The sequence below is a fragment of the Anopheles stephensi genome, chromosome 2, assembly GCF_013141755.1.
Source record: "Anopheles stephensi strain Indian chromosome 2, UCI_ANSTEP_V1.0, whole genome shotgun sequence".
Lineage (NCBI taxonomy): Eukaryota > Metazoa > Arthropoda > Insecta > Diptera > Culicidae > Anopheles > Anopheles stephensi.
The window spans coordinates 38,434,948-38,462,022 of record NC_050202.1 but is presented as its reverse complement, the minus strand read 5'-3'; the positions used below and the strand labels follow the sequence as shown (position 1 = coordinate 38,462,022).

The 27,075-nt window shown below is 39.7% G+C and overlaps 4 protein-coding genes across 8 annotated transcripts; 1 reads left to right on the top strand and 3 right to left on the bottom strand.

Moving 5' to 3' along the window:
* Positions 1 to 10,123: 10,123 nt before the first annotated feature.
* LOC118507736 (zinc finger protein 595-like) lies at positions 10,124 to 14,506 on the bottom strand. Of its 2 annotated transcripts, none has more exons than XM_036046705.1 (3): positions 14,426 to 14,506; positions 11,888 to 14,352; positions 10,124 to 11,048 (listed from the first exon to the last, which is right to left on the bottom strand). In XM_036046705.1, exons 1-3 carry the CDS (start codon positions 14,434 to 14,436, stop codon positions 10,759 to 10,761), a joined length of 2,766 nt encoding a protein of 921 aa, XP_035902598.1. In that variant the 5' UTR covers positions 14,437 to 14,506; the 3' UTR covers positions 10,124 to 10,758. The 2 variants fall into 2 exon arrangements, with proteins under 2 accessions (XP_035902598.1, XP_035902600.1); XM_036046707.1 differs by lacking the exon at positions 14,426 to 14,506 and having other exon boundaries at positions 11,888 to 13,120; positions 13,225 to 13,423.
* Positions 14,507 to 16,104: 1,598 nt separating this feature from the next.
* On the bottom strand, positions 16,105 to 18,598 carry LOC118507737 (zinc finger protein 345-like). 2 transcript variants are annotated; one of them, XR_004905697.1, is made up of 3 exons: positions 18,584 to 18,598; positions 18,262 to 18,525; positions 16,107 to 18,146 (listed from the first exon to the last, which is right to left on the bottom strand). XR_004905697.1 is itself a non-coding variant. In XM_036046708.1 (2 exons), the coding sequence occupies exons 1-2, from the start codon at positions 18,270 to 18,272 to the stop codon at positions 16,178 to 16,180; spliced, it is 1,980 nt and encodes a 659-aa protein (XP_035902601.1). In that variant the 5' UTR covers positions 18,273 to 18,499; the 3' UTR covers positions 16,105 to 16,177. The 2 variants fall into 2 exon arrangements, 1 of the variants encoding a protein (XP_035902601.1); XM_036046708.1 differs by lacking the exon at positions 18,584 to 18,598 and having other exon boundaries at positions 16,105 to 18,146; positions 18,262 to 18,499.
* Positions 18,599 to 18,751: 153 nt separating this feature from the next.
* LOC118507738 (spindle assembly abnormal protein 6 homolog) lies at positions 18,752 to 21,968 on the top strand. 3 transcript variants are annotated; one of them, XM_036046709.1, is made up of 3 exons: positions 18,752 to 18,998; positions 19,068 to 20,235; positions 20,336 to 21,968. In XM_036046709.1, the coding sequence occupies exons 1-3, from the start codon at positions 18,828 to 18,830 to the stop codon at positions 20,440 to 20,442; spliced, it is 1,446 nt and encodes a 481-aa protein (XP_035902602.1). In that variant the 5' UTR covers positions 18,752 to 18,827; the 3' UTR covers positions 20,443 to 21,968. The 3 variants fall into 3 exon arrangements, with proteins under 3 accessions (XP_035902602.1, XP_035902603.1, XP_035902604.1); XM_036046710.1 differs by having other exon boundaries at positions 20,311 to 20,428; XM_036046711.1 differs by having other exon boundaries at positions 18,915 to 18,998; positions 19,046 to 20,235.
* LOC118507739 (coiled-coil domain-containing protein 12) lies at positions 20,307 to 21,209 on the bottom strand. Its single transcript, XM_036046712.1, has 2 exons — positions 20,988 to 21,209; positions 20,307 to 20,919 (listed from the first exon to the last, which is right to left on the bottom strand). Exons 1-2 carry the CDS (start codon positions 21,116 to 21,118, stop codon positions 20,559 to 20,561), a joined length of 492 nt encoding a protein of 163 aa, XP_035902605.1. The 5' UTR covers positions 21,119 to 21,209; the 3' UTR covers positions 20,307 to 20,558.
* Positions 21,969 to 27,075: the final 5,107 nt, after the last annotated feature.

The window sequence follows — 27,075 nt, the reverse complement described above, 5'->3', positions numbered from 1 at the left end:
TTGTCGCTGGGAAATTGTGTCACAAGTGCATGAAGATTACATTGTACGTTTAACTTATTTATTTTAACTTTTTTTTTTATTCATAAAGAACGGCCTGGGCGTATTGCTTATTTTAACTTTTATAACAAGATATCTTCGCACTTTATATGAAACTGCTACCATTAAGGTGATCAGGAATTATGTGATGGTTATTCTAACAGGATTACTCACTTGAAATCAATCAAGATGATAAATACCAGCTTATTGCTCAAATTTACATTTCAATTTCTAAAACAAATTTCCGATAGACACCTTCATACAAGAAAATCTATACACACGATGCAAGTGCACACGATTTGTGCAAGTTTATTTATTTATTTATTATTACGGACAGATGCCGTATTGTCACCACCGCATGTGATGAATGTGAATTGAATTCACGGAAAAAAAAAATATAACAAAATTAACAAGACATTTCCTCTTTGACATGCTCGGTTAATTGTTACAGGTAAATGCAAATGAAAACTGCAAAATCTACTCAAGTTCTTTACAGAAGTAGAATAGTATAAATTCCAATTAAAAATACGATAAACAGTTAATATAGTTCACAAAGGGCGGCGCGGTGGCAGACACGAAAACGGCGCCGGTCATACAAAAAAAGATTTTTTATAAGATATCTAAATGTTTCAATCCAATTTGTACGAAATATTCATTAATATTATTTTAAAATTTTAAATAGTTTTTTTCATTCAAAAACTTAGCCGCAGATAACGATATTGCATTCAGATCCATATATTATACAACAAACTTCGATGAGTTTCCAACATTCGATACCGAAAATTAATAAAAATAAGACGACATTGTTTGCCAGAATTTTAGAAATCCAAACAAATAAATTATAAATATTTATATTTTTTATATTTAAAAAAAGGTTTCAATTGCTCTTGCTATTTTGTTCCTCCGACGGCGTTATCGTACATAATTTTGTAGATTTTATCAAAACAGCTATCGATTATGTTTTCGTCGCAATTTTATTCCTACCAATTATAATAATTTTATTTCTACTAATTCTAATAATTTGACATTACTAAACAAATACTTAGAATGAAAATAAAAAAAAATCTAATAATTCCTTTCTTCAATCGTCCAATGTACATTAACTTAACCGACAAATTATAAATATGATAAACTAGTGAATTCTTCACCTTAATGCAAACATGTCGCTCGGGATTCTTCATTTACCTCCTGCAGGACGATGGTAATTTATTGCAAGCATATATTTAACGTACGGGTTTCCTTGCCCCATCATTATCGAACGAAACAGCCAGCCTGCGTTATGCTATCCAACGGAATGGAAATAAGTCGGTCCCGCATAACCAACAACAACAGCTCCACGACCTTAAGTTTCCTTTATCATTCTCTCAATTCTTTAACCACAAAATACGAATAAGGCATTCGGTTCATCAACGCTACAAACAGAGTAAAAGCGAAATGAAAAACTCTCAAACCAAGAAAAAATGCTACCCTCAACCATTTTGGAAGGGGTTTTAATCACTGTGATCGTAAAAATGGTGCCTTGGTGATGGGTATAGTGTTTCTTTTCTTCTTTAATTTATTTGTGCCATCGTTGATTACGACTGCGCGCTGATCCTACAAGCACAACCGTGGACGGGGCATCCGCAGCAGAGCTTTAATGAACTTTTTTCTTTGTGTTGAAGAGTAACGAAGAAAGAAACATTCAACATTTCTAACGAGAAACGAATCGTCGCACGAACGACCAGCGCAATGAAAATTGTTTGAGCGAGAATAAGTCGGCGGCCCCTTTCATCGGGTATCACGGTATCACTTTTGTCATGCTTTTTCTGTATGAGTATACGCAGTTGTATATAACCCTTTTTATCCAAGCTTCGTTCAGAATGCAAAAGCCACCAACCATTCAAGCCGCAGTCCCGTCCCGCATAAGAAGAGTCTTCCGAATAACACCAGACTCAATTTTAAACCATTTATCCCATCGCGTCTGTCTGGTTATCGAATTCCCACCAAAAAAATCGACATTTTTGTCTCTTTTCTTATCGCCGTTCTTTCCACATTCTACACTTGTATGGTGAGTTGAAGTAGACCCTGGGAATGTGCTCAACGCACACCAATGGGTAGTTTTATTCTACCCTCACATTCTCTCGAACGCTACGCAAGTTGATGGAAGACATTTTGTTCAATATCGCATAAATAAATGTGTGGTCCCCGCTGAGCCTTTTGTATTAAAAAATAATTAAAAAACAACTGTATTGTATTTTTCTTAGAAAAAATAAAATTCATTTCACATGCAAAAGGTGTAGCCGTTCTTCAATAAAAGCTAAATAAAGCCGAAAAAATAATTGTTTTATGTGGATTAATGGTCAACTAGATAAATGTTGTCCTATACACACCGAATCTTTGCAAAGTGAAGTGGTTGGTCCAAACTAGATTCGAACCTTAAGCCTTTGTTGAAGTAAAGTTCAATGTGCAGCTTTTGGTAAATCCCATTCTTATACTTGTAGGAAAACACAGTAAATAAATTGTTAGAACTTTAGCAGGCCGTTCTTTCTGAATATTTTTTTTTTTTTGCTGCTCAACATTTAATCCTCCCATTAATTCATGAAAGTGAAATTGACCCTGTGGTTCGGTGGTCGCCTCAAAGTGAGATTGGGGTCGGATCGGTGGCCGAGACGACAGCGGCGCCGGTCTTCACACGGCCAACTCGGAGTTCAAACCTCATCTAAACCGCATCCCCGTGCGCAGGACTGACTATCCAGCTACGAGTAAAATCATGTCACAGAAAGCCAGAAATGTCAGGCCGGGACCCCTCGAGGTTTTAGTGCCAAAAAATAGAAGAAGAGGAAGAGATTAACCTCACTTATAACATACGCTCCACTTCAAACATACGTACACTTCAAAAGCACTTTACAGTTTAGGCTCTTAACAGCACTTTCCCACAGCTGCAGTACTGCTAATTGACAAAATCGGTATTGTCTATCATGTTAATCGAACTTAATAGACCCAAGAGTGCATACATTTATCGACCGGCGTCTGCGATCACTCTTTTACGATAACCTAAAGCGTTTGGAGCATCGTAAACTTTCCATTTCAAATGAATTAGTTTGGCTCCACTGCGACCTTTAAAGGTATGGGTGGGCCAAACGGAGCCCAGCTGCAGCAAAGCGATACACATGTATTGCAGCAATAAATGCCTTTACAACAATGCTGGGCACGGGTAGCTATATCAGTCACATCGCTAGTAGTAGTAATCAGTTTTATGATACAAACAAAATAAATCTTCAAAACCAGTTCCCAAAGCTCGCTGAGCTGCTCTGCGTTAGCTTTGACCACCTACCAAGTATGCGGCTCAAATTGAAGCAAATGATAAATTTTAATAACAGTTTTCAATCTTAAACGATTCGAATTTGTAAATCAATTACCATCAAAAAATCCTACATGTTTTTTATCATTTATTTTTTTATTTTTTATTTATTATGACGGCTTGAAGCCGTATTGAAGCACACCGCATGTGCTGACGAAATACAAATGCAAAAAAAAAAACAAAAATTCACAAAAAAATTACCAAGGCCTTTCCTCCCTGTTATTTGCCTTATCCCGGGCAAACTCGGCTTTGGATGTGTGGCGATTGCGGCGTGGTTGTCCAGGTCTATTGTGGTGGTAGTATTGAAGTGCTGTTGGATGTCCGATATTTTGGTCCAGTTCTATTGCTGCCTGCGGGTGTGATGGTGGTGGTGGTTTGCATGAAACATACAACATCCTTCCAAGTTTGGTCTGACAAAAAAAAACAAAAAGAAAACAGCAATCTAGACAGTACAAACATTTGCCTGCGTAAAGCGCTCCTCAAACTGCCCAGCAGTGATAGCCCGTGCTCAACCAGGCCAGCATCGAACTCAGGAACTATCGGCGTGATTCATCCCGTAACAGCAGGGTATCTGCTAATCACGAGGCTGCACTGGCCGACCTCCTCCGAACCCAACGCCAGCCAGGCCCGGCTCACCCCATCAAGGCTAGACAGAGAAGAGGAACACTGTTACTCAAAATAGTCTTCCTCCCTTTTTACCACATTGTCGGCATTGACCCCGGATGCTCTTGCTCCGTCAACGGATCACCCGTGGCACTACAAAAAAAAACACTTAAAACAAAGACAACACAACGAATAACAAAAAGGAATGGCGGAATTGGGAGGAAAATGAGAATGCGGAATCAAAGGATGAGATCGTTGTCTCTGGCGAATCGGAGGATGAGCCTCATGTAAGCGAGGTCTCTGGTCGCCAACACTTCTCTAATTTCTATAGCCGGTCGCCTGCCGATGCTCTCGACTGCACTCAACAAGGAGAGTCTTGCGGTTTCAAACTCCACGCAGCACAACATAACGTGATCTACATCGTGAAATCCGTCACCGTCCGTCTCTGAACCAGAGTTATACGCTGCAGGTGAGCATTCAACGCGAAATGATTCGACATAAGTCGAGACATCATGCGTATGAATGCCCGGTCCACAGAGAGCCCACCAAACCAAGGCCGCAGAGACACTTGCGGAGAGATCAGGAAAAAGAATCGCCCGAGATCGCCTTGTTGGACGCCTGTTTTGGCCAGTGAGTCTACCTTCTCTGTTGTTAAAAGGGAACTGTAGGTCTCAGGAAGGGCAGCACGGTTTAATGCCTGTGGAGCGCTAGGATGCACTTGTAGGGTAACAACATTTTCGTAGATTTTCACGATCTTGCTTTTATAACCTGTCTCTAGAAGCGCTTTAAAATTTTCTTCGATCAAGGGATTTGATACTGAAGAACGGACTAGAAGACGAAGTGACAGCATTTCCAAACGTAGTTTCAGCGGCATCACTCCGGTCATCACTTCTAGGGACATGTTGTGCGTGGATTTCATGCTCCCTAGTGCGAGTCTAAGACAACGATACTGTAGCCTCTCTAGTTTGAGGATATGCGTGTTGGATGCCCAATGAAAGCATATGCTTCCATATTCCAACACGGATAGTACCGTTGTCTTATACAGTCGCAGGACGTCTGATGGATGTGCGCCCCACCAGAATCCTGTGACTGTCCTTAGAAAGTTGATTCTTTTACTGCATTTTTGCACCAGATGTGTACTCCAGTTTAGCCTTGAATTGAACCAAACACCAAGGTATCGAAAATTGTCGGTAGTTGATATCTTTTCACCGTACAAAAAGACATCAATTTTCGGGTCAAATAGTCTTTTCTCCCTGTTTTTCGTCGTGTCGCTGAAAGGAGAAAAGACTACCATCTCAGTTTTCTTTGCAGAGAACTTGATACCAAGGTTTTCAGACCACTCGGTAAGATTGTCCAAAGTGGTTTGTAAAGCCAATTGTATTTCGGCGGCGTCCCTGCTTGCAAAAGATATAACGCCGTCCTCTGCTAATTGTCTAATGCTGCAGTTTGGTGCTAGACAAGAATCTATTTCGCTAACATAAAAATTGTATAACAGGGGGCTCAAGCAGGACCCTTGTGCTAGTCCATGGAAACTGGTCCGCTTTAGCTGAACATGACCATTGTTGAAATTCATAGCTTTCTCCGACAAAAGGTTGAACAGAAAGTTATTCAACTTTGGACCCAGCCCCACATTTTCTAATTTTTTATTCAGTTTGTATGGTGAAACTGAGTCAAAAGCCCCCTGTATATCCAGGAAAATAGACCCCATGTTCTGCTTGTGTGCACGAGCAAGCTCTATTTCTGTAACTAGAAGGGCTAAGCAGTCATCGTACCCGAAGGGTTTTCGTACCCCTGGCTTTACGAAAACCAAACTGGGTATTTGAGAGAAGGTTGTTCGATTCCAACCATTCTTCTAACCGGAAAAGAATCATCCTTTCAAGGAGTTTCCTCAGACACGACAGTAACGATATTGGCCGATACGAGTCGTGTCTTGATGGCGGTTTGCCAGGCTTCAAGATAGTGACAACTTTCACTTCTCTCCACTCTTGCGGGACGCTGTTGACTTCCAACATATTGTTAAAGATGCTTAACAGACGTTTCCTCCCTATGTCAGGAAGATTTTGAAGCAATTTGCTACCAATCTGATCCAGACCTGGGGAGGAATTTTTGCTTGATAAGAGAGCAAGTGATAGCTCTACCATTGTGAACGGTGAATCCATCCTAGGGTCACTACCAGGCGCATGTTGTGTAAAGCTTTGCGCAGGAACGAAATCGCGACAAAGCTTGTGGGCAAATTCATACAGCCACTCGCTAGAAAAGCTTTCGCTCTCATTGATGTTGTTGCTGTTTCGCATCCTTCTGGCCATTTTCCAAAGCGAATTCAGTGAAGTGGCGGGGTCTAGATTATTGACGTATCTACGCCAATAACCCTTTTTCTTCGCCTTCAACAGGTTTTTGCACGTTCTCTCCACTCCTTTATATTGTTCATATAAGGACCTCGAGCCCGTGTCCCAGAAGGCTTTAAATGCCTCACGCTTCTTGGTAAAAGCCGCTTGGCAATCCTTGTCCCACCAAGGAGTGGGAGGTTTTTTAAATGTCCTTGCTTGGTGGGAGCGCCTTGTTTGGGCCTCAAGGGCGCACTTGTTTATAATTGAAACAAGTTTTTCGTACTCCTTGACAGGAGACAAATCTTCCAAGTCAAGAGAAAGCGAAGCGGCTATTAATTCGCCGTATCTCGTCCAGTCGATGTTCCTCGTTAAGTCACATTTAACGGGGATTCCTTCTACTGGACACCCTATCTTGATGTAGGAAATGTCTATCGGCAAGTGGTCACTGCCGATAGGGTCCTGGATCACCTTCCAACTAAAATCCAGGGCCATTGCTGATGGACATAGAGACAGGTCCAGTGCACTCGCCCTACTTTGAGGTGTCTGCCTAGTTGCTTCTCCTGAGCTAAGAATCGAAAACCCAAATCTGTCGCAGAAATCTCGGATGATAGGAGTGCGAATGTCATTCTTATCGCACCCCCAGTCGATTCCATGGGAGTTAAAGTCTCCCAGGATCAAAAGCGGTCCAGGCAAGACCACTGCTAAATTTCCAAGATCCTCTTTGAACTTTTCAATTTTTCGAGTTTACGAGGCTGTACCCGTTGACCACTCCCGGGCCCAACGCCAACACAGGTGGACCAGTTGTATCAAAGCTGGACTGACTTGCAGCACACTGCTAGGGACGAAAAAGCCTGCCTCCTTTTAAGGCGGTACGGAAATCGCCCTCGAATAATATTGCCCCGTCAACGCATTACCCGTTGCACAACATAAAACATTTATAACAAAGGCAACATAACAAAAAAGGAAGGGCGGATATGTATTGGAAGGATAATGAGGAAGCAGAATCAAAGGATAAGACCGTTCTCTCTGGCAGATGATAACGTATATTTACATTATTTTACAAAACTATTTTCTACATTCTTATGGTGTATAGGTTACGATGATGCAATGGTTTGTGTTAATGTATATTTTTTTTAATTGATTTTAATAAGTTATTACGATAATAAAGAAAAAAAAACATCATTTTGTCCTTTGTTGTTGTTTCGAATCTGACTTTTGAATTTCGTAATAATAATTCGTGTTAGTAATGCTATAGACATGAGTCCACAGTCCACTAACTGTGTACTAATCATACTCGCTACAACACATGGCTATACGTTCATTTCAGAAGTTAACTAACGTGTTCAATCATTAGCTTTCCTTTTAACTTACAATCTAGATCTTCATCCAAAAGATCCACACACGATTCACATCAGAACGCTGTTCTGCATAAGAGTGTTTGTCGAAGGAAAATTTAATCTGATCCGTTGCATGAAACGTAATGCCAGTTAAAAAAGAGGCACTTCCTTCGTCGAGATCCTTTGGTGCTTCTCGGAAGAGTACCGATATGCTTTTAACATCAACCAGTACGCCATACACATATCCTAACTGGCCTGCAATCTCCAATTGTGAGATATTTATCGGATTCGAAGTAAGTTACACCTACGTTCAGTCGATGCCATCCCTGTTTCACCTCGATTCGCTGCGTGCCCTATAAACTCATGATAGGTCGGAGTAGAGTCAATAATATATCAGGGATGCTCGACGGCGGATCAAATCCCATGGAGGCCTTAGGCGGAATGGATGTAGGATCCCTAATACGAGGCCCATAATACGAAGCCCCTAACATGAGGCTCCTTATACGAGGAAGCCAACCAGGCCCTAGGCAACCGTAGATCCACCACCGAGAAGCAACTAGTTTATCGATTTGAAGGTGACATTGGGTAAAACCATAAAAGATCAAGCATTACCGGCAAAGGTGGTAGGACTATTGTCAGTCGATGGTGTACAGTAGGTTGTTGTACATACAATCGTACCGGTACCGTAAGGTTTGACTCTCCTATTTGTTATTCCATTTTGCTTCATATCAGCCGGATATTAGGTTCAATATGTACGTGCATCTTAATTACTTACTTGTAAGGCGTAAAAACGGCTTCGTGGTCTTGACTTGCTGCAATAATCCTTGATACCGCTCACGGTCCAGCGCTGTCATCTACCAATCCACTATCACGGCCATCACTCCATCTCACTGTGGACCTGCCCACCACCTATTGCCATGTGGCAAGCCTTAAAGAAATTTCCAGTGTCATTCTCCACATGATAGGACCGGATCACCGTACAGCTCGTAGTGTATATATTGCATTATCCTAAATTTTAATTATCTTCCTCTCAAGTGCGGCTAAGAAAGTTCGGTTTTCGTGGAAAGAGTCCATATTTCGTACAAAAATACATCTGCAACATTATAAAGGTATAACGGTATAACGATATAAAGGAGAATTAAATGTGGCCCGTTGAATCTAATGTAACGCACAGTGAAAAAAGAGGCACTTCCTTTATCGAGAACTGTTTGTGCTCCTCGGGCATGTTCGGATACGCCTTTAACTTTAACAAATACGCCATACACATATCCTAACTAGTCTGCAATCTCCTATTGTGCGATATTTATCGGAGTGCAAAGTAAGGCTTTTAGAATTGAATAGATAATCAAAAGACGGAGACAAAATATCTGCTTGCCGTACGTCATAAACCCTACAGATACAGAAGCAGAGTATCATATTCTTTCAAATGTGCTCCAATATACCACACCTGTACACAACTGCACTTTTTTGTATTGCTTTACCTCGAGAGATCCCTCTCCATTGAAGACACCCAGACTTCAATGCCCCTTTACATAACATTACGCTCTGCTGGCAGGTAAGGAAAGTTCCTAGGTAGGTGTTAGAAAAAGAATCGGGCATGGCCTCATCGCATTTTATACCTAGATCACCCTTTCGGCGGTGCAGATTTGGTACTTTGAAAACTGTTCTGGCGTAAACAAATATTCTGGTAGTTTGCCTACAAAGGTCGGCCCTATGAATATCGCTTAAACTTCTGCCGGATTCAAACCAATCGTATTTCTAAGTTTTATCTTGATATAATTGGATCTTTCATATAACACACGAATAATCATCTCATGCACAAAACGTAAGAATTACAATCCAAAGAACGATATGACAAATATCGCATTTTTGGGCGTTTTAGTTCCTTAAGGCACTGCACGGTGGCACGATCGCTTATCTAATTCCGTCTGAGTCGTGTCTCCTTACGTTGTCCTACTACGAGTAAAAGTAAAGTAAGATGTTATGAAAGAAAAAAACTGTTAATTCCAGTTTTCTATAAAAAACGTTCTTTAATACTATTTTAAGTTTACAATTAATTTTTCGATTATACATTTAAGATTAATCTACTCAATAAGCATTACAATTTACTAGAAGTTGCACCGCTCAAGGTCAGATACCGTGGACGATCGAGCATGTCATTTGTCAATATAATTTTCTATGAATGCCAGTCTTGGAGACGTATGAGTGAATGTCACGACACATGATTTTTCAGACCAACAAATGTATAATTAGTTACCTCCCAGTATCCTTGCGCTTACACTGGTGTCATTGCTCGATTTGGTCGTGCATCCAAAACTGCCATTCGACCTTGTCCGTCAACTCCCATAAAAAGTACGTACGACTAGTCGTATACGACTGACCAGTGACTCCAGCCTTATTTCGATACCTAAGTTGTTGTCAGTTTGATTTTTTGCCAGACAAAAAAAAACAAATTTTAGACCACTTCAAGAGTGCGATCGCCTATCTTTAAATCAAAATCGATCCGAGTCATTCTGTATTAACCTTTATTTATTTTATAGAATCAGTATTTATCAGCATCTTAAACAAAACACAGTTATAAAACGAAAGACACACGTAGCTATGGCGTCCTGACAACTAGGTCCGTGGCGGCAAGCCCTTCCGGGCATGGTTGAACCTTACCTTAAACATGATTCTCTCACCTATTCTTTTGTATTTCTTGTTGCTAGCTGTCTTCTAACTAGTGTCCTATTTCCTCAACAAACCATACGCTGATCATAACAACGCTAATCAAAGTCACTGGCGGTGCTGTAAAAGCAATAAAATCATAATGAGTTTTTGTGTTACATAAATGTTCGATGGACTAAAGTGAAACACGTTTATTTTTCTCATTTATTGTAAAATAATTAAATAAATGAGATGCACGTCAAAATCACACAAACCTAAACCTATTCGTCAATCCGTTGACAACCATTTTGAGATGTATTGCATTTCTAGTCGATTGTTTCTGTTTTTATCCTTTTCAATAATGATCTTTGCAATATGATGAGGTGATACCTTATACTAAATTTTTTTTACAAATACATTACGTAATCACGTAATCGTAATTGTATCGAACTACATAATCACTAGTACCTTAATGTTTACGTTCTATTTTAGGGATATCATAAGATAACTCAATAGGTAATGGTATTTCTACTGGAGAATCTTCGGTCGCGGTAGGTACTGCACCGGAAGACAACGAAGATTTCATACGGCACAGGTGGTGCGTTTTGTGGCGCTTAAAGCTACTTCCATCCAAAAATCTATCACCGCAATTGTCACACACAAACGGTCGCTCTCCTGTATGTATGCGCCTATGTACTGTTAGTTGGCCACCCTGACTGAAACGTTTGTCGCAGAAATCGCAAACATACTTTTTCTCACCTGAAATAATAGATTGATTCGTAATTAGGAGAATACTTAAATAGTCGGATAACAAAAACATGCAATTAACTAATGTTGTGTTGTGTTACTTGGGAACGATTGTGTAACGATTGTGGAACGATCTGATGGCTTCAACTCCTGTTCTAACACTTATTCCATATGATTCCAAAATTTAACTGAATTACCCGTGTCTTAATGAGTGTACTATTCACAAACGAGACCATTTTCATAATGATGGACACATACGTTAATGCTCAAGAAAGACTGTCACGGACTGTTGCAAACCAAATTCGTACATAGAGTAGTTTTCGTACAATATGTTATCCATCACAGTTGAGAGATCTGACTGTCCTATCACTGTTCTTTTACAAGTAGTTGAATTACTTTCTTCAGCACATTTTATAAAATCCTCAATACTTATTCACTCTGTAACGTAGCTCCCTAACGGTAAAAGTTTGTTAAAGATGATTTCAGTGGTCTATGGTCATTCAGTGGTCTTCGTGTGGTCTATGCAATACAGCATGGTAAATACAAAATAATCTGCCATTAGAAAAAGTCTATCAATTTGTCGACAACTGCACAAATATTTTAAATGGTATCATATACCTCGTGATACCATAAACCTGTCTACCTTATGGCAGTATTATACTGTTAGATTTAAGACATGTACCACTTGTATTGTATTGTGTACAACTTACATTTGCCAAACTAAACAAAAAACCTCTATCCAACATCTTTTTCTTGTTATTCTTGTATGTTCAGGAAAATGTAAAACTATGCGGTTGGTTCCGCTCCACACAGCCAATTAAATGGTCCATAGAATGTATACTTGTACTTACCGGTATGTGTTGTTAGATGCTTTGCAAGATTAGAGCTTGATGTAAACTGCCGGCTGCAGATTTTGCAATTATACGTCTTATATTTCTTCCCAGTAGGGCCGGCCTCCGGTGGCATTGCAATAGAGTGGGCATTCGGAATATATAATTTACTTTGCGGATTGAAGTGCGATGTATAATGTCGTCGCATTTCCTTTTTGTCGACAAATCCCTTCTGACACAGCTCACACGAGAAAGGACGTTCACCAGTATGTATTCGACGATGAATCGTCAGCGAACCCTTCTGCGTAAAGGTTTTACCGCACAAATCGCACATGTACGGTACTGGCTGATCGGCATGCATCTTAACGTGGCGCATGAGATTTTTATGGTGTTTGAAGATGCGATTGCAAACATTGCACGTGATTATGCCCGGCAGGGTGTGGCGGAACTCGTGTTCTACCAACGATTCTGCCTCCCGGAAGATCAAATCACAATAACGACACTTTCTGTCGGGTATATCCGACTCGTGGTAGGCTTTCACGTGCTGCAGAGCTATTGAAAGGCTATCGAAGGTTTGGGCACAGAGCGCACAGTAACAGGATTGTACGGCTTCCGGACCAAAGCAGCTTACTTTATGCTCCTTCAATACCTGTCGAATGCGGAAACATTTACCGCAAACTTCACAAATGAACGGCTTCTCCCCAGAATGGGTACGGCGGTGTTCAATCAGCTTGCTGGATTCCTTGAAACGTTTACCACAAACATTGCAATCGTAAGGACTGTTCCCATCGTGGTTCCGTTTCTCGTGCGTTTCAAGTGAAGAGGACTTGTGATACACTTTGCCACAATATTTGCATTCAAACTTGTTTTCCAGCGAGTGGACATTCTGGTGGCGCCTTAGGGTGCTTAGCATCGTGTACGAACGATCACAGCTTTTACACTGAAATCGCTTCTGTCCATCAGTCACAATAACTTTCGTATCATGTATTTCCGATTGTATTTTGGCTTCTTGCAGTTCATCCACATGTTTCTCCTGCACGTGAGTGCGTTCCTCGTGATGTCGACAGTCAGCCAACGTTGCAAAACGCTTCTCGCAGTAAACACACTTGATGGCCAAACCTGCAGCATGCTGACGAAGATGTTCCCGCAGGACCCTGGTCGAATTTATCACCTTGTTGTCACATTTCGCGCATCGATACGGTAGCCAGTCCGCATGCATTCCTACGTGTTCGTTAAGATCTTCGCGTGATTTACCTACGAAATTATTACAGATATAACACGTCAATTCGCGGTTCATGTATTCCTCGTCGCTAGATTGTTCCATGTGGGTTTTCCTTTCGTGCTTCTCCAGATCGTACATTTTAGTGAATTTTTGGGCACAGTACCGGCACACAAAGCGCCTATTCTTTTCTGCATCGCTTACGTATTGCTGCTGATGTAGATTGCGCATATGTCTGCTGACGGCTTGTCCACAAGAAAAGCGAGCTGGACAATAGAGACAACGTCGCTTCAACGTTTGATCATGTTGCTGATGGTGCAAATTCAGTCGATGCAAATTTGTAATCGTCTCAGAAACACACATTGTACAATTGAAGGGAATATCTTTCACGTGCACACTTTGAAGATGTTCAAGCAGTTCGGTCCGCGAAATCAAATCTTTTTGACATATATAGCACAACGTTACATCGTCCTTTCCTACTTCGTCAGCTTCATCGCAGGTTCGGTTCAACGTCTCGCCCCCTGTTTCAAACGTGTAATGTTTTCGTCTCTTGCTTTTGGAAGATGCATGCCAAGACTCAAACAGTTCCGTTATTTTCTTACGTGGCCTGCCTACTTTCCGAACGGGTGGCTCTTGTTGTTTTTTGGAACGTTGTCTCTTTGCTGCCGGCGGGTGAAACCCATCACTGCCGTCAGTGTCATTTGTGCTTAACTCATGTCGAGCGTCATCTACGTTAATATGCGCATCGTCCGGCACTGAAACGCTTCTATCTGAACGATCCGCAGCACTCAGTGGGGATCGAAGACCTTCTTCATCTAATTCGGCCTTAATACCTCCCGGAAATTTTTCGTACAGGTTTAGTTTAATTATGTTGCCATTATCTTCACGATGCGACACTGTAAAATCGGTTTTACTTTTCGATGCATGCCATACCGAGCTCCTTTCAAGTGTGTCTTCTTTCGTGTAAGCTTTCTTGTCTCGCACCGTCTCCCGTAATGCATGATCTCTGCTGGAGTAAGCACTGCTGTTACTTTTTTTAGCACATTTTTCTCTGATACTATTGTGCGAACGATCAGCATAATCTTCATTCAAATAGTACTCATTTTCCTGTCCGATCTTAACTTCCACATCTTCTTTTACAAATGTTGTCGAGACTATGCCTGAGTCTGCTCCAGAATCCAGTGGGTTGACGTTCGATTCTTCCAAATCTTCTTCCTGTCTCACTATGTAGATTTCCTCCACTTCGTTATTCGAAGGAATGATATGACTGCAAAAGAGATCGACAAAGCTATATAATTGTTGTATTTTGTTTAAAATACAATCATGAAAACAAATCCTACCGCAGCAACATTTTTGCTGTTTTGACTTTACCACACACACACACACACACACACACACACACACACACACACACGCGCGCACGTATCCGCCGCCGATACGAAAGAACAAATGAAGCGCAGATGGTCTCGTCACCAAGCTGAAGACAAACGCAAACCCTAGTAAATTGACATTTCTCCACATGAAAATCATAATTCGGATAATTTCATTAAAAATTCACCAAAAAGCTCCTTCCTGAAGTATTTTATTGTCATATAAGATGAGTTACCCTAAAAATTCAGTTAAAATTGTAATCTAAAATTTTAACCTTGGTGTTAAGCAAAATGATGATGGCCAAAACCGCTAGATGCTGACCAAGGTATACAATGCATTGTGCACTTGCAGTCTTGAGGTTTCCTTTGGACTAGGGATGGGCGCTCCGGTTCGGAATCACGATACCGGTCCGATCCAGCATATCAATGAGTACGATCCGATCCGAAAGAATGATTCCGACCAATTCCAGAATCGTTTTTGATTCCGGACTCGTTTTTGATTCCGGACTCTTTGAGTGACAAAATCATCATCCTTTCTCGCGTTGGTAGGTTTACTGGTAAAAGACTTGAGAAGGCCCCCCCTAGACTCTTTTGTGTGCAGCACTGTGGCCTGTCATTTTTATTTCACAGTGGGATATACAAAAATCCCATTGTGCAATAAAAATGACAGGCCACAGCGCTGCACACAAAAGATTCTAGGGGGAGGGGGGGGGGCTTCTCGAGTCTTTTACCGGTTTACTTGTTACATAGATAGAGCGAGAAAGCATTACGATTTTTTTTATCAGGGTCGTTTTTGATTCCACGCTCTGGATTCCCGTTTCAGCTGCAATAGTATTCCGAACACATTGTTCTGCGTTGTCTCTTCTCTTCTTTGTCCTTGCCAACTGGTTGCTTGGTGGTATAATTTTCGGGTAGAATTTTTGAGGCAACGGGGGTTTCCTCTTCAGTTTCATTTTTTATCGTATAAAACCGGAGCGCGGAATCGAGATCCGGACTCGACTCCGGCGGAGGAGCCAACTCCGGCCAGATCCAATCCGGCTAATGGTCGGATCTGCCCATTCCTATTTTGGACAAACGTTTTATCGCTCTCTTTCTCTATTTTTGATGGTACACATTAGTAGGTCACACCCATCATATAATGATTAATCAAAACGTATTTTTACCTCGAATTTCAATAGCCAGGCCTTTGCAAGGATGGATGATTCAGAAAAGGAATTCGAATCCCATTCTGCCGAGCGAAGGGTTGGCGTTGCTACTAGTCATGGGCAAAATGATTTTTGGTTGGAATCAAATTTGGCTGGCTGCGAATTTGCCGGAATCGATTCGGAATCGGTATCAAATACGGAACGTTGTTTGTCAATCTTTTTCGATTTCAACCGCAATTTGAACGATGCATATAGATGATGGCATTCCTCACTTGCTTCTTTCAAGTTTCTAGTTCTAGACGAGACGAGAAATAGACGACTATTTTCTAGTTAAGACGAGATCAAGCCTATGTATGTATAATAAGCAAGTTTGCAAATGTGTACATACTCAGTATGTAGCGCCAGTGGATGTGACATTATTTTAATTTAAAATATTGGCACTAAAATATCACTTGAAGCAATCAAATGCAATATATGTTGTTATAAAAGCTTTCAAAATCTTCATATTACAGCCATAGATAATTGTTCATTTATTACAGTTAATTTAACTGAGTAAGAAGGTTTATGTTGCAGAACACTAGGAACCAATTATTTCACTGTCAGTCCCGTTTTTGATTATATTACCGTTGCATGGTAAAAATAATGTACTTCCCTGCCTATGGTGTGAGCGTTCATGGCGGTTCCTGGTAGAGCTGTGTTGAAAACCTTTCTCACATAACTTACATTTGTACGGCTTTTCTCCAGTATGCACTCGTCTGTGCACTTTCATCGAACTTAGCTGCGAAAACGATTTTTCACACAGATCACACTTGTACGGCATTGCATTGACGGAGTGTAGTCGCTGATGGCGCCTTAAATTAGATTGCTGTTTGAAGATCCTTGCACACTGCTTGCATTCAATTACATCGGGTTGTCGATGCCGTAATTCATGTTCCAGTGCGGTCGTAACAGATTTTAGCTTCAAACTACAGTACCTACATTTTCCGTCTGTTGGAATGTTCTGAGGATGTAGCTCCATTACGTGTTTCACATACATCTGTTTACTGGAAAGTAACCGGTCACAGCATTCACAACTAATCTCCTGTCGAGGTGTTCGGTTAATAGTGCATTTTGCCATATGTTCTTTAAGCAACGATTTCAAACGAAATCGTATGGTGCAATGGTCACATTGAAAAGGTTTTTCCCCGGTGTGTATGCGTCTATGTTCAATCAAACGAATCGTTTGCTTGAAGGTTTTTCCGCAGTAGTTGCATTTGTAAGGTAGGTCGTTTAGATGCGTGCGTTCGTGTTGTGAAAGACAGGATGATTTGTTGAACACTTTGCCACATATTTTACATATGAACTGCCTCTTTCCTGTGTGCACATTTTCATGCCTACGTAAGGTACTTAAAAGCGAGTACGATTTAGTACAAAACGAACATTCGTATCGCAAGGTACCATCATTGTGAAGGCTTTTTGTTCCGCTCTTACAAATCTTTTTAGCTTCCTCTTCTGTATCGTTCTCCACAGGCTCGCAAATGCTACCAGTTTTTTCTTCTACATGAATAAGTATTTCATGCGCCTCGCATTCCTTAATTGAAATAAATCGCTCTTCACAGTAACAACATTTAACGGGCTTTTTCTCTAAGTGCAAAGCGATATGTTTGTTTAGTGTGCGAACGGATTGTATGGTCTCGGAGGTCGATGCACATTTATCGCAGCGAAAAGGCAATCGATCTGCATGCACATTCAAATGTTCATTGAGTGTTTGTTTAGAGTTAAATTGTTTACTGCATACATAGCAATGATATAGAAAATCGAAAATATTCCTTTCTCCTGCTAGTGCCAGCGTTTTTTCGTGATTACGTTCGTGACGTTCGAAGTTCGCTTTTGCTACAAATCGTTTTTCGCAAAAGCGACACGTGTATCGTCCAATGTTGTATTTTTCGTTATGCTTGTGCTTCCTTAACTCATCCGGATGAAATTGACGCTGATGTACTGAACAACGGAGTGCCGAATCAAAACGAGCCTTGCAATATTTACATTGATACAGTTTGCTAAGATCATGCTGGAAAAAATGTTTGTTCAACATTAGAACACTTCTGATTTCCTTACAGGCACAGGATTTACATTTGAATGGTAACATGTGATGATGGTTTAGTTTCAGGTGTTGCTTTAGCATTTCTATAGTATGAAATTTAACCACACATAGATTGCAAACGTGTTCCTCACTCATCAACTGTCTTGGCGAAGCTGACACATTTCGCTGCCTATCGTTTTCACGGTATGTTTTATCAATAGAATCTGGAGTTGCATCGAAATTAGCTTTCACATCTACCAAGCATTTATCTGTTGGTTTTCTAACATTAGAATATGTGCTGCAATGTTGTATGATCTTTTTCTCTGTACTACCATGACCACTCTCCCGGCTGGCAGCACATAAATTAGACGGCTTCGATGTTTTCACTTCATCGCCTCCGGCTTCGATGTTTTCATTTACAATGCTCAAACAATCCGACGTGACAATGTAAATTTCTTCCACGGAGTTGCTGCCTGTAACAAATTGCCTGTAATGTATAGAAATGATGAGCATATGTAACACATATGTACCGATATCTGATCAGAAATGGAATAGATTCTACAGACGGCTCATGGTAATACGAGACTTTCTGATGTACACACCGTAGTATCATTATTCCTTTCTAAAGATCAAGCGTTTGCAAACAATCGATTGATGTTGCTACCACAATGCATTGTGCATCTGCACGCAAGCTGTACGATGAATACTAGCCACAAATATATTTGCATGCACTCTTCCTCCACAATATTTCCTTTAGCGCCTGGGTTTTAATTGGAGTTGGATTATTTTGCCGTACGTGTTGTTTTCGTTTCCTAATGGCATTCCTTTTGTCATTCAACCAAAATAAATAGTAGTGAGGTGGTAACCTGCAAAAAATTGTATTAATTATAAATTACTAAAAGTACTCATTCGTTGTGATCATACATGATCCACGTGTATAAAGTAACTTTGCGCAAGAGAAATGTTCAGTTGTTCAGCCGTAAAATTTGGAACACATCGAATAAATATCATCAGTTGTAGAATAAAAACAGGAAAAGCTGTGAACACGGCCCTCCCCCGTATATGTACACCTTGAAAAAATATGAATTCCAAATGTCAAACGGCTTGAGAGAAGGTAAACAACAAGAACGCCAGCGTCGAATTCCGTTGCAAATATTTCATTTACAAAATGCATAGAGCATCATCATTCGATAACAAGTTTATTGATAATCATCTAAGAAGATGCGTGAAAGTGTTATTTCCTGTTGTGCCTTTGCGGGTAAACTTCGAGAGCGTTAGTGTTCGCAAACCCGAAATGTTTTACACGATAGTTGAACAAATCGATCTTCAAAACCTTATTGTACGTTCCGCCACGATCACAAACAGTGTCTGCATTATGTTAAATGGATATTTTTTCTACCTATTTCAGCAAATAAGGATGACTCAAGTAAACGATCATTCCAAAATGTTTATCAGCACCATAGACAACGCCGCATATGAACAAATAAGAACAGAACAATCTTTGCATGTTACTTTCCAAGGGTTTGTCGATCATCTTATCAAAATTCTTGATAACTGCAAGCGAGAGGAGCTACATCTAGCTCTGGTTGCTGGTAGCAACGGTCATATGCTGCAAATCTTTGAAAAGAGCTCCTTCAAAAATTTAACACATTTGTTTCTCGCAATGGAAGATGCATCAACGGACACTGTCCTCTTTCACATAAATCAGTCACTGCAAATACTTCAAGAACAGGCATCTGCATATTCGGCGCAAGCACAGAAGTATCAACTGGAGATGAGTACGAAAAACGATGTTATCGGTAGACTAAAGGAAGAAATTATGTCCTTAAATGGAAAAATAATGGAGCAAGAAAACTTGATATTTAACAGAAACACCGAAGAAGTAAGTCGCCTGCATCAAACTATTAAAAATCTAAATGAAAGCAAGGATGTTGAAGAAAAGCGATTGAAATCGATAATGCATAGTATGCAAGAGAAAATAGACCATCTGACGAAGGAGACATATGATCGCACAGAACGCATGGTACAGGAAACGAAACGTTTTGAAACTTTGCGAGAAGAAAACATAAAACTTCGTGCTCAAAACACTCAAATAAGGGAAGAGCTGGAACGTTTACAGGCTTGCATTGCATCGCAACAGAGCCGAGAATCTAGATCGGAAACCACTGTTGCAGAATTAAAACGTCAACTGATGGACATGCAAAGCAAACTAAAAATTGCTCAAAAACAACAATCGGAATTGGAAGCCGAACTGGAAGCGGAGAAAAATATATGCCACACTAAAAAGCACGCGTTGCAACTGACGACCGACGAACTAGCGAATGCCTCGTCGGTTATCAATAACCTCAACAAGGAAAACATCAAGTTGCAGAGCAAAATCGATCTTCGCACCGAAATCGCGATGCGCCAAGAAAAATTGTTGGTTGAGAAAGAAAAGCAACTAGTAGAGCTGAGCAATACTGTTGCAGCTATACAGCAGGAGCATATGAAAAACAGATCTTCAAGAGAAGAATATGCTGAAATGGTCAAACGCATCAGAGAAACAACGGATTTAATTGAGGAAAAGTACAGAAAAAGTGAGTATTGCCCTTCTGCGCGTCATTTTAGCTAAGTATCTATGATAACCAGGAAATTGTCGAAACTGATATAAGACTTATGATATTGTCTGTATTGCAGAAATCAACGACATGATACATAAGTTGACAAACAATCAAATTGTTGAAACAACATCCGTGCTAAGCGTCAATGGAAAATATTTGCGCCCTCAAAATCGCGTAGAATAAAGGAATCAGCATTGGTCAACATCCATACTATTTGTGTGCTGTTATCAAATTACAGATGCGGGTCGGATTTATTTTTACGCCGATGGAGACTATTGCATGATGATACACTCAACTTTTTAAGAATCGTCGGAAACACTCTTATATTCCAGTGGAGCAGATGTAGCAGATGTAGCTATATTTACAGCCTGATGTATATATTGCTCCTGTCCGGCTTTTAGCCGCTCTCGTATTAGCTCGGCGATAGCTTTCTGTGTTCGGCGTTCCAGCTTCTCCAACTTTTTAGAAACATCTCTTTTCAGATCCCAGTCAGGTTTACGGGGGGCAAGATTAGCAATATCAATCTCTTCAATGACGATTGGCGTTTTCATCATTTTAAGATGTGTATCCACTTCCTTTTCGACTACTCCGGCGTGATCATCCAACACTGTTAGTTCCTGAAACTCTTCTGTTCCTGGTTTGTAGTTTCGAAAGACAGGTCTATAAGGAGAGTAAACGATGCGTGGCGTAAGTGATAGCAACATATAACATAGCCAATTACCACTCACTTAGGTACGGCTTTACATTCATCATTGATGCTGCTCTGTTGTTCATCATGTGTTCGCTTTCCACGTAGTTCCCGTAGTCGATTTTTACGCCTTAGTGCTTCCTCTTCGAGTTTCCCTACCGCATCAGCCATTGGAAGTATGGTTTAACTTAATTAATAAAGAAAACTTGTATACCGCCGTACCGGGTGCGTCTTTTCTGAGCCAAACAAACAAATACAACCCGGTGAAAAACATATATCAATCAATAATGACGTCCGCAAACGCCATGCCGATGATGAGGGATTATTTCACGCACCCGCAGTATGTCATGAAGATCAAACACCAACAAGACATTTTCATAACGCAACTATACGAGCACAGTCGCTCCACTTGTAACGGAATCATCGTCTTGTTCAATTCTTATTCATCAAGATCTGGAATGTTTGTATTTTGTGAACTGTGCCACGAGCAGAGAACAACAGACGAGTTGGAATTCTACATCACAACTTGCAGCCACATATTCTGCCGGAAATGCGCAACGTTATCAAAGGAGTGTCCGATTTGTGCGAAACCTTGCCGAACTACGATTATGAACAAGGACTTGCCATTGAAGGTAAAGGAGTACTTCATGAACCAGGCGGAACAGCTAGGAAAAATAGGAAGGATCTATCAATTCCAAAACAGCAAGATGGACCACTTTATAGAAGCAAACTGGACTGTGTTTAAGGAGTACGAAACAAGAAAACAGCGGTTTCAGAAACTGAAGCAAATGTATGAAGCATACAAAAAAGGGATCGTCGACGAACAGAATCTGATTGTTCAGTTGCAACAAAAACAAAAACAAACTTCGCGAAAAGGTAATGCTACAGTTTTTGGAGATATCGCTAAAGAAGATTTCTTTCAATGTACAACCCCAAAATAATTCTAGTGCCGAATCTTTACAGAACAGAATCTTTTATGGTGATTAAACTTCATGTTCAGTAGACCTTTTTGTTCAAATAATTATTAATCTCCTTCCTTCCTGTTGGGACTAATAATAACCGTTATCGCGAAAGAAATCATTAAAAAAATCACAACTGCATTCACACATTCTATTAACGATCGTCAAGTTTACATTGAGCCCAGGCTACTTCGTTGTTTGGCCTCTTAATACGATTTTCTTTGTGTTTCTCGCACTGCAGTTTTCATGAAATAGCAAACCAATTAGACAAAAAGGATGCATCAGGAAGGGCCTTTTTCACTAAGCTTTTCCGAGCTTCACGAGCCCTTGTATCCCCGCAGTCTCTCTGCATAGCTAGATGGCAAATTATGTGACATAGATGATTGGGATGATTTTTATATTACATCACTCCTTAAGTGTTCTTCAATCCTTGGTTCGTTCCTTCGCATAACGTCTAGGCTAAGTTCCAACCATTTAGCATTGGGCGCGCATGTTCAGTAGATAGGACAGGTTGTTGGGTTTCCAATTTCCTACGTGTATAAGTATAAAACTGTGTGCTCTGCAATAAACCAAGTCTTGGTCAGAACGCGTTCTGTCGAACGGTTGTGTCTTCCCCTCTTTACAGGTGTACTTCAAAGTATGTGGCTGCTACCTCAGGTGGTACGAATTGGATAATCTATTAGGTGTTTTGTGGAGTACAAGTCTTCTTGACCCGCATACACTTCTGATCTCAGACCTTCTGACCTGGAAAGATGCCAAACATTTCGCGTCGGGATCTACTGGTAGACGAAAACGAGGCTTACCTTCCCAGTTTTTTTTTTTTTTCTAGATTCTTAATTTCTGAGTAAAAATCGAACCAAGGATTGACACAAAGACCATCCTCTAAAAACCTTCAAACAATTTAGTTTTTTTCGGTGATAGCGCGAGATGCAACATAGGGGGAACACGGTACGGGAACATCCTTCATGCGTACATTCTGGACACACTGGAGTATCACGTACACTGGAGCATTGCCGCGGACGCTTTACCATACATAGATAACGCGTTATCTCATGTTTCACCGTGCACCTCACTGCTCTTGGACGAAATGAGTTACTGTGGTTTATATCAACTGAACACAAACATAAACTCTCGAGGCTCTCTTCTGCATTTAATACTCGTCGATGAAGATATTCTCCATAAACCTACTCGTATCGAAGTCACCCTTGATCCGTTATTGGAACTCGATGTATTCCACCCAGCTTTAACCGTATGCATTACTGCTGCGCCTGATACCATCACATCCGTTACTTCAACTTCCGTTCCTTTTCATCGCCGCTGGAACTTTAGAAAAGCTGATTATGCTGGTTTATGCTCTGCTCTTCATGACATTGACTGGTTCAACGTGATTGCCGATTCCGATCTTGATGCCAATGTTGGCAGGCGAGCTCATGTTGCACACATCCACAACATCTAAAACCACTACTAGTAAAACTAGTGAGGTGCTAGAACCACCCCAGCAAGTAAAACAACTAGGAGCAAAACTTGACGGTTTTGCTACTACGACGTTCACACAACTCGTATTACCCAAGACAATCATACAACTCATCATACAGAGGCAGAACATTTCAGAGATATTCTGGTAATCAAGGTTATGAAAATCAAACTCGAAATTTTGCTACCAATAACCAACGTGGATACAGGAACAAGAATTATTCCAACACTCAATTTCAGCAACGAACGCCAAATGCAACACGCACCGAGCGAAACAACAATGACAATAGAGTGCATTTAGGAAACACCAATCTTTTGGAGGAATGTAACGATACAGATCAAAACTCAAGTGAGGAACAAAATGAAATAGTTAATTTATTTCGTTAAATTACAATTTGATACAGGCGTTAAGGCCAAATTTAATTTGTTCGGGATTTATCGTGATCCTGTCATTGATACTGGTGCTACCTGTTGTGTATTGAATATCAACTTTGTTCCCAAGCAAGTCGTCTTAGATAAAACTAACGTTTTAAATATTTGTGGAATTAACGGTTCAGTTAAATCATTAGGATGCATTGAAACCAATATTTATGCAAATTCGCAAAATTTTCCAATCTTATTTCATGTCGTAAATACACTTCCATCCCACATTGTAGGGTTATAAGGAACCGAGTTTTTGAGAAAACATAAAGCTAATCTAAATTTTGAGAATATGAGTTTGACTTGTAATGTCAACCATAAACACACTTGTTTAACAATCCCTGCTAGAACAGAACTTATTACCTACGTAGATACTACAAACACTGATACTTGTGTAATACTCAATGAAACAAACCAACCTAATGTGCACATAGCAAACACAATAGCTAATCCACAAAATGGTAAATTGCCAATACGCATTGCGAATTTTCAAAATAAATCAATAACTAGAAAAACTGAAACCAACCATTAAATCTGCGTCAGATTTTAACATTTTAGAATTCAAAACTCCTCAACATGATAGTGATCATGCTAACCAACTGTTGAAAGAACTGGATTTATCACATTTACACGAAAACGATAAAGAAATTATTGCCAAAATTTGCCTTAAATACAATGATATGTTCTGCTTGCAAAATGATAAATTGAGTACCACTAAAATTTATGAAGCTTCTTTAAAAATTTAAAATAATACGATGCCTATATATTCAAAACCTTATAGACTTCCTTATGCTCAAAAAGAAGAAGTTGATAATCAGATTCAAAAAATGTTAAAAAACAAAACTATAGAAGCGACACAGTCTGAATGGAACAGTCCAATATTAATGGTTCCCAAAAAGACTAGTACTGATACAAAGAAATGGAGACTTGTAATCGATTATCGCAAAGTAAACACTGTACTGCAGGATAATAAATTTCCTCTACCGAATATCGATGAAGTGATAGAAACCTTATCTGGGTCAAAATATTTCTGGCATTTAGATTTGTCTCAAGGTTACTATCAGTGCAAGTTAAGAAAAAAAGATCGACCAATTACCGCCTTTACCACGCCATCTGGTCAATACCAGATGACAAGATTGCTAATGGGACTTAAAATAAGCCCATCTACATTCTCAAGAATGATGACTGTGGCAATGTCAGGCTTAAACGCAAAACAATGTCTCATATATTTAGACGATATTGTCGTTTTTGGTAAAAATATGCAGGAACATAATAAAAATTTGTTGGATGTATTCGAGCGATTGAGACAAGTGAATCTCAAATTACACCCGGAAAAGTGTCATTTTTTGAAGAAAGATTTGGTTTATTTAGGTCATTATATTCCCGCAGAAGGGATAAAACCCGATCCACAAAAAATTAAATGCACCAATGATTAGCAACCCCCTAAATCTTCAGATGAAGTGAAACGTTTTGTAGCTTTTGCTAAAAATAATTAGCACATAAAGAATTTTGCCTCAATATGCATGCCGTTAAACCATTTAACACGAAAAGGAGTTCCATTTGAATGGACACCTACTTGCCAAGCAGCATTTGGGCAACTGAACGATAATTTTGTGAACCCTCCAGTCCTAGATTTTCCCGATTTCAGTGAAAAAAATACTTTTGTTTTGCATACAGATGCCTCAAATAGTGCTATTGGTGCAGTGCTTAGTAATCAAAACGGAAAGCCAATTTCTTTTGCTAGTAGAGCCCTTAACAAAGCCGTGCTAAATTATGCAACCATTGAAAAAGAGTTGTTAGCCATAGTGTGGGCCATTAAACATTATCGTCCATATCTTTATGGTAGGCATTTCAATATTTTTACAGATCATAGACCTTTAGTCTATATGTTTACTATGAATAATCCATCGAGCCGTTTAACTAAATTAAGACTTGCGCTAGAAGAGTACAATTTTACTGTGTGCAATTAAAAAGGTACTGAAAACGTAGTAGCCGACACCTTATCTAGATTACCATTAAGCCATAAATATACAAGAAGAAGTTCTAATAACCACAAGATCTAAAACTAAAACTGATAGCAACGATACTTGCCAAAATGATAGTAATAATTCAGCAGTATCTAAAGTAAACTATATTGAGCTGCAGTTTTGTCGTAATGCAAATGATCTTGTTATTCTAAAAGATAAAATAATTTTACCCAAATCCAATACTATCGTTTACTTACGAGGAATGTTAGTAAGGATAAAAGCCTTTATCAAATCATTTAAAAATAAAACATACTTGGTGATAAAGAAACAAGATGAAGCTTCAAAGCAATTCATGGAACAACTAAAAACCCTCAATGAGAAGGGAATGCCAGAGCTAATAGTACTCAATGAAAATGTAAAAGTATTAGGGGGTCATGAAAGAGCAAAGAAACTTATTATTATGAATGATTTTCACACCTTACCGACCGCAGGACACGCAGGTTTTCATCGTACTGTTAACACAATTAAACAGAGATATACATGGCCAGGAATAGATAAGGATGTTAAAGAAATGATTGCCAAGTGTAAACAATGCCAAATGAACAAACCAATTAAGCCACCAAAAATACCACTTAAAATAACAGATACAGCAAAAACGAGTATGGTAAAGATATTTATAGATCTTGTAGGCCCGTTAGTGAACTCACATGGCTATGAATACATTCTAACAACACAATGCGATTTAACTAAGTTTGTGACAGCCACGCCAATAGAAAACAAAAGAGCTGAAACAGTAGCGAAAACATTTGTAGAGAAAGTAATACTAAAATACAGAGTGCCAGAAACTATTTGTACAGACAGAGGCACAGAATTTCTTTCATCATTGTTTAACGAGATATGTACACTATTGAAAATATAAAAACTACAATCCACTGCTTATCATCACGAAACAGTAGGAGCGCTTGAAAACACGCATAAACAGTTATGCAATTTCCTTTGAATTTACAGCGATAAGAAAGCGTTAGATTGGCATCAATGGGTAAACTTTTACGAGTTTGCTTATAATAATACCGTACACACAGCTACAGGCTATACCCCGTTCTACCATAATAGCAAATATACCATCTAACGTCATAAACGAAAAAGTGAATAGAGCACAATACGATCTAGACAATTACGAAACTCTACTAGGTTTAAAACTGAATATTGCTCACGATGAAGTAAGAAAACGTCTGATACAAAATAAGGCTAAGAGCAAAGAATATTACGATGAGAAAACAAAACACAAAATATTCCAACCAGGCAATGA

What these genes read in the sequence shown, in the direction of transcription:
- LOC118507739 (XM_036046712.1), bottom strand. Translation starts at nt 21,118, where the DNA reads ATGGCTGATGCGGTAGGGAAACTCGAAGAGGAAGCACTAAGGCGTAAA. An exon ending in GAATGTAAAGCCGTACCTAA is followed by an intron (nt 20,920 to 20,987) that starts GTGAGTGGTAAT and finishes CTCTCCTTATAG; the next exon opens with ACCTGTCTTTCGAAACTACA.
- LOC118507736 (XM_036046705.1), bottom strand. An exon ending in GCATCTAACAACACATACCG is followed by an intron (nt 11,049 to 11,887) that starts GTAAGTACAAGT and finishes CTATTATTTCAG; the next exon opens with GTGAGAAAAAGTATGTTTGC.
- LOC118507738 (XM_036046709.1), top strand. Translation starts at nt 18,828, where the DNA reads ATGCATAGAGCATCATCATTCGATAACAAGTTTATTGATAATCATCTA. An exon ending in TCGATCTTCAAAACCTTATT is followed by an intron (nt 18,999 to 19,067) that starts GTACGTTCCGCC and finishes TACCTATTTCAG; the next exon opens with CAAATAAGGATGACTCAAGT. An exon ending in TGAGGAAAAGTACAGAAAAA is followed by an intron (nt 20,236 to 20,335) that starts GTGAGTATTGCC and finishes TCTGTATTGCAG; the next exon opens with AAATCAACGACATGATACAT.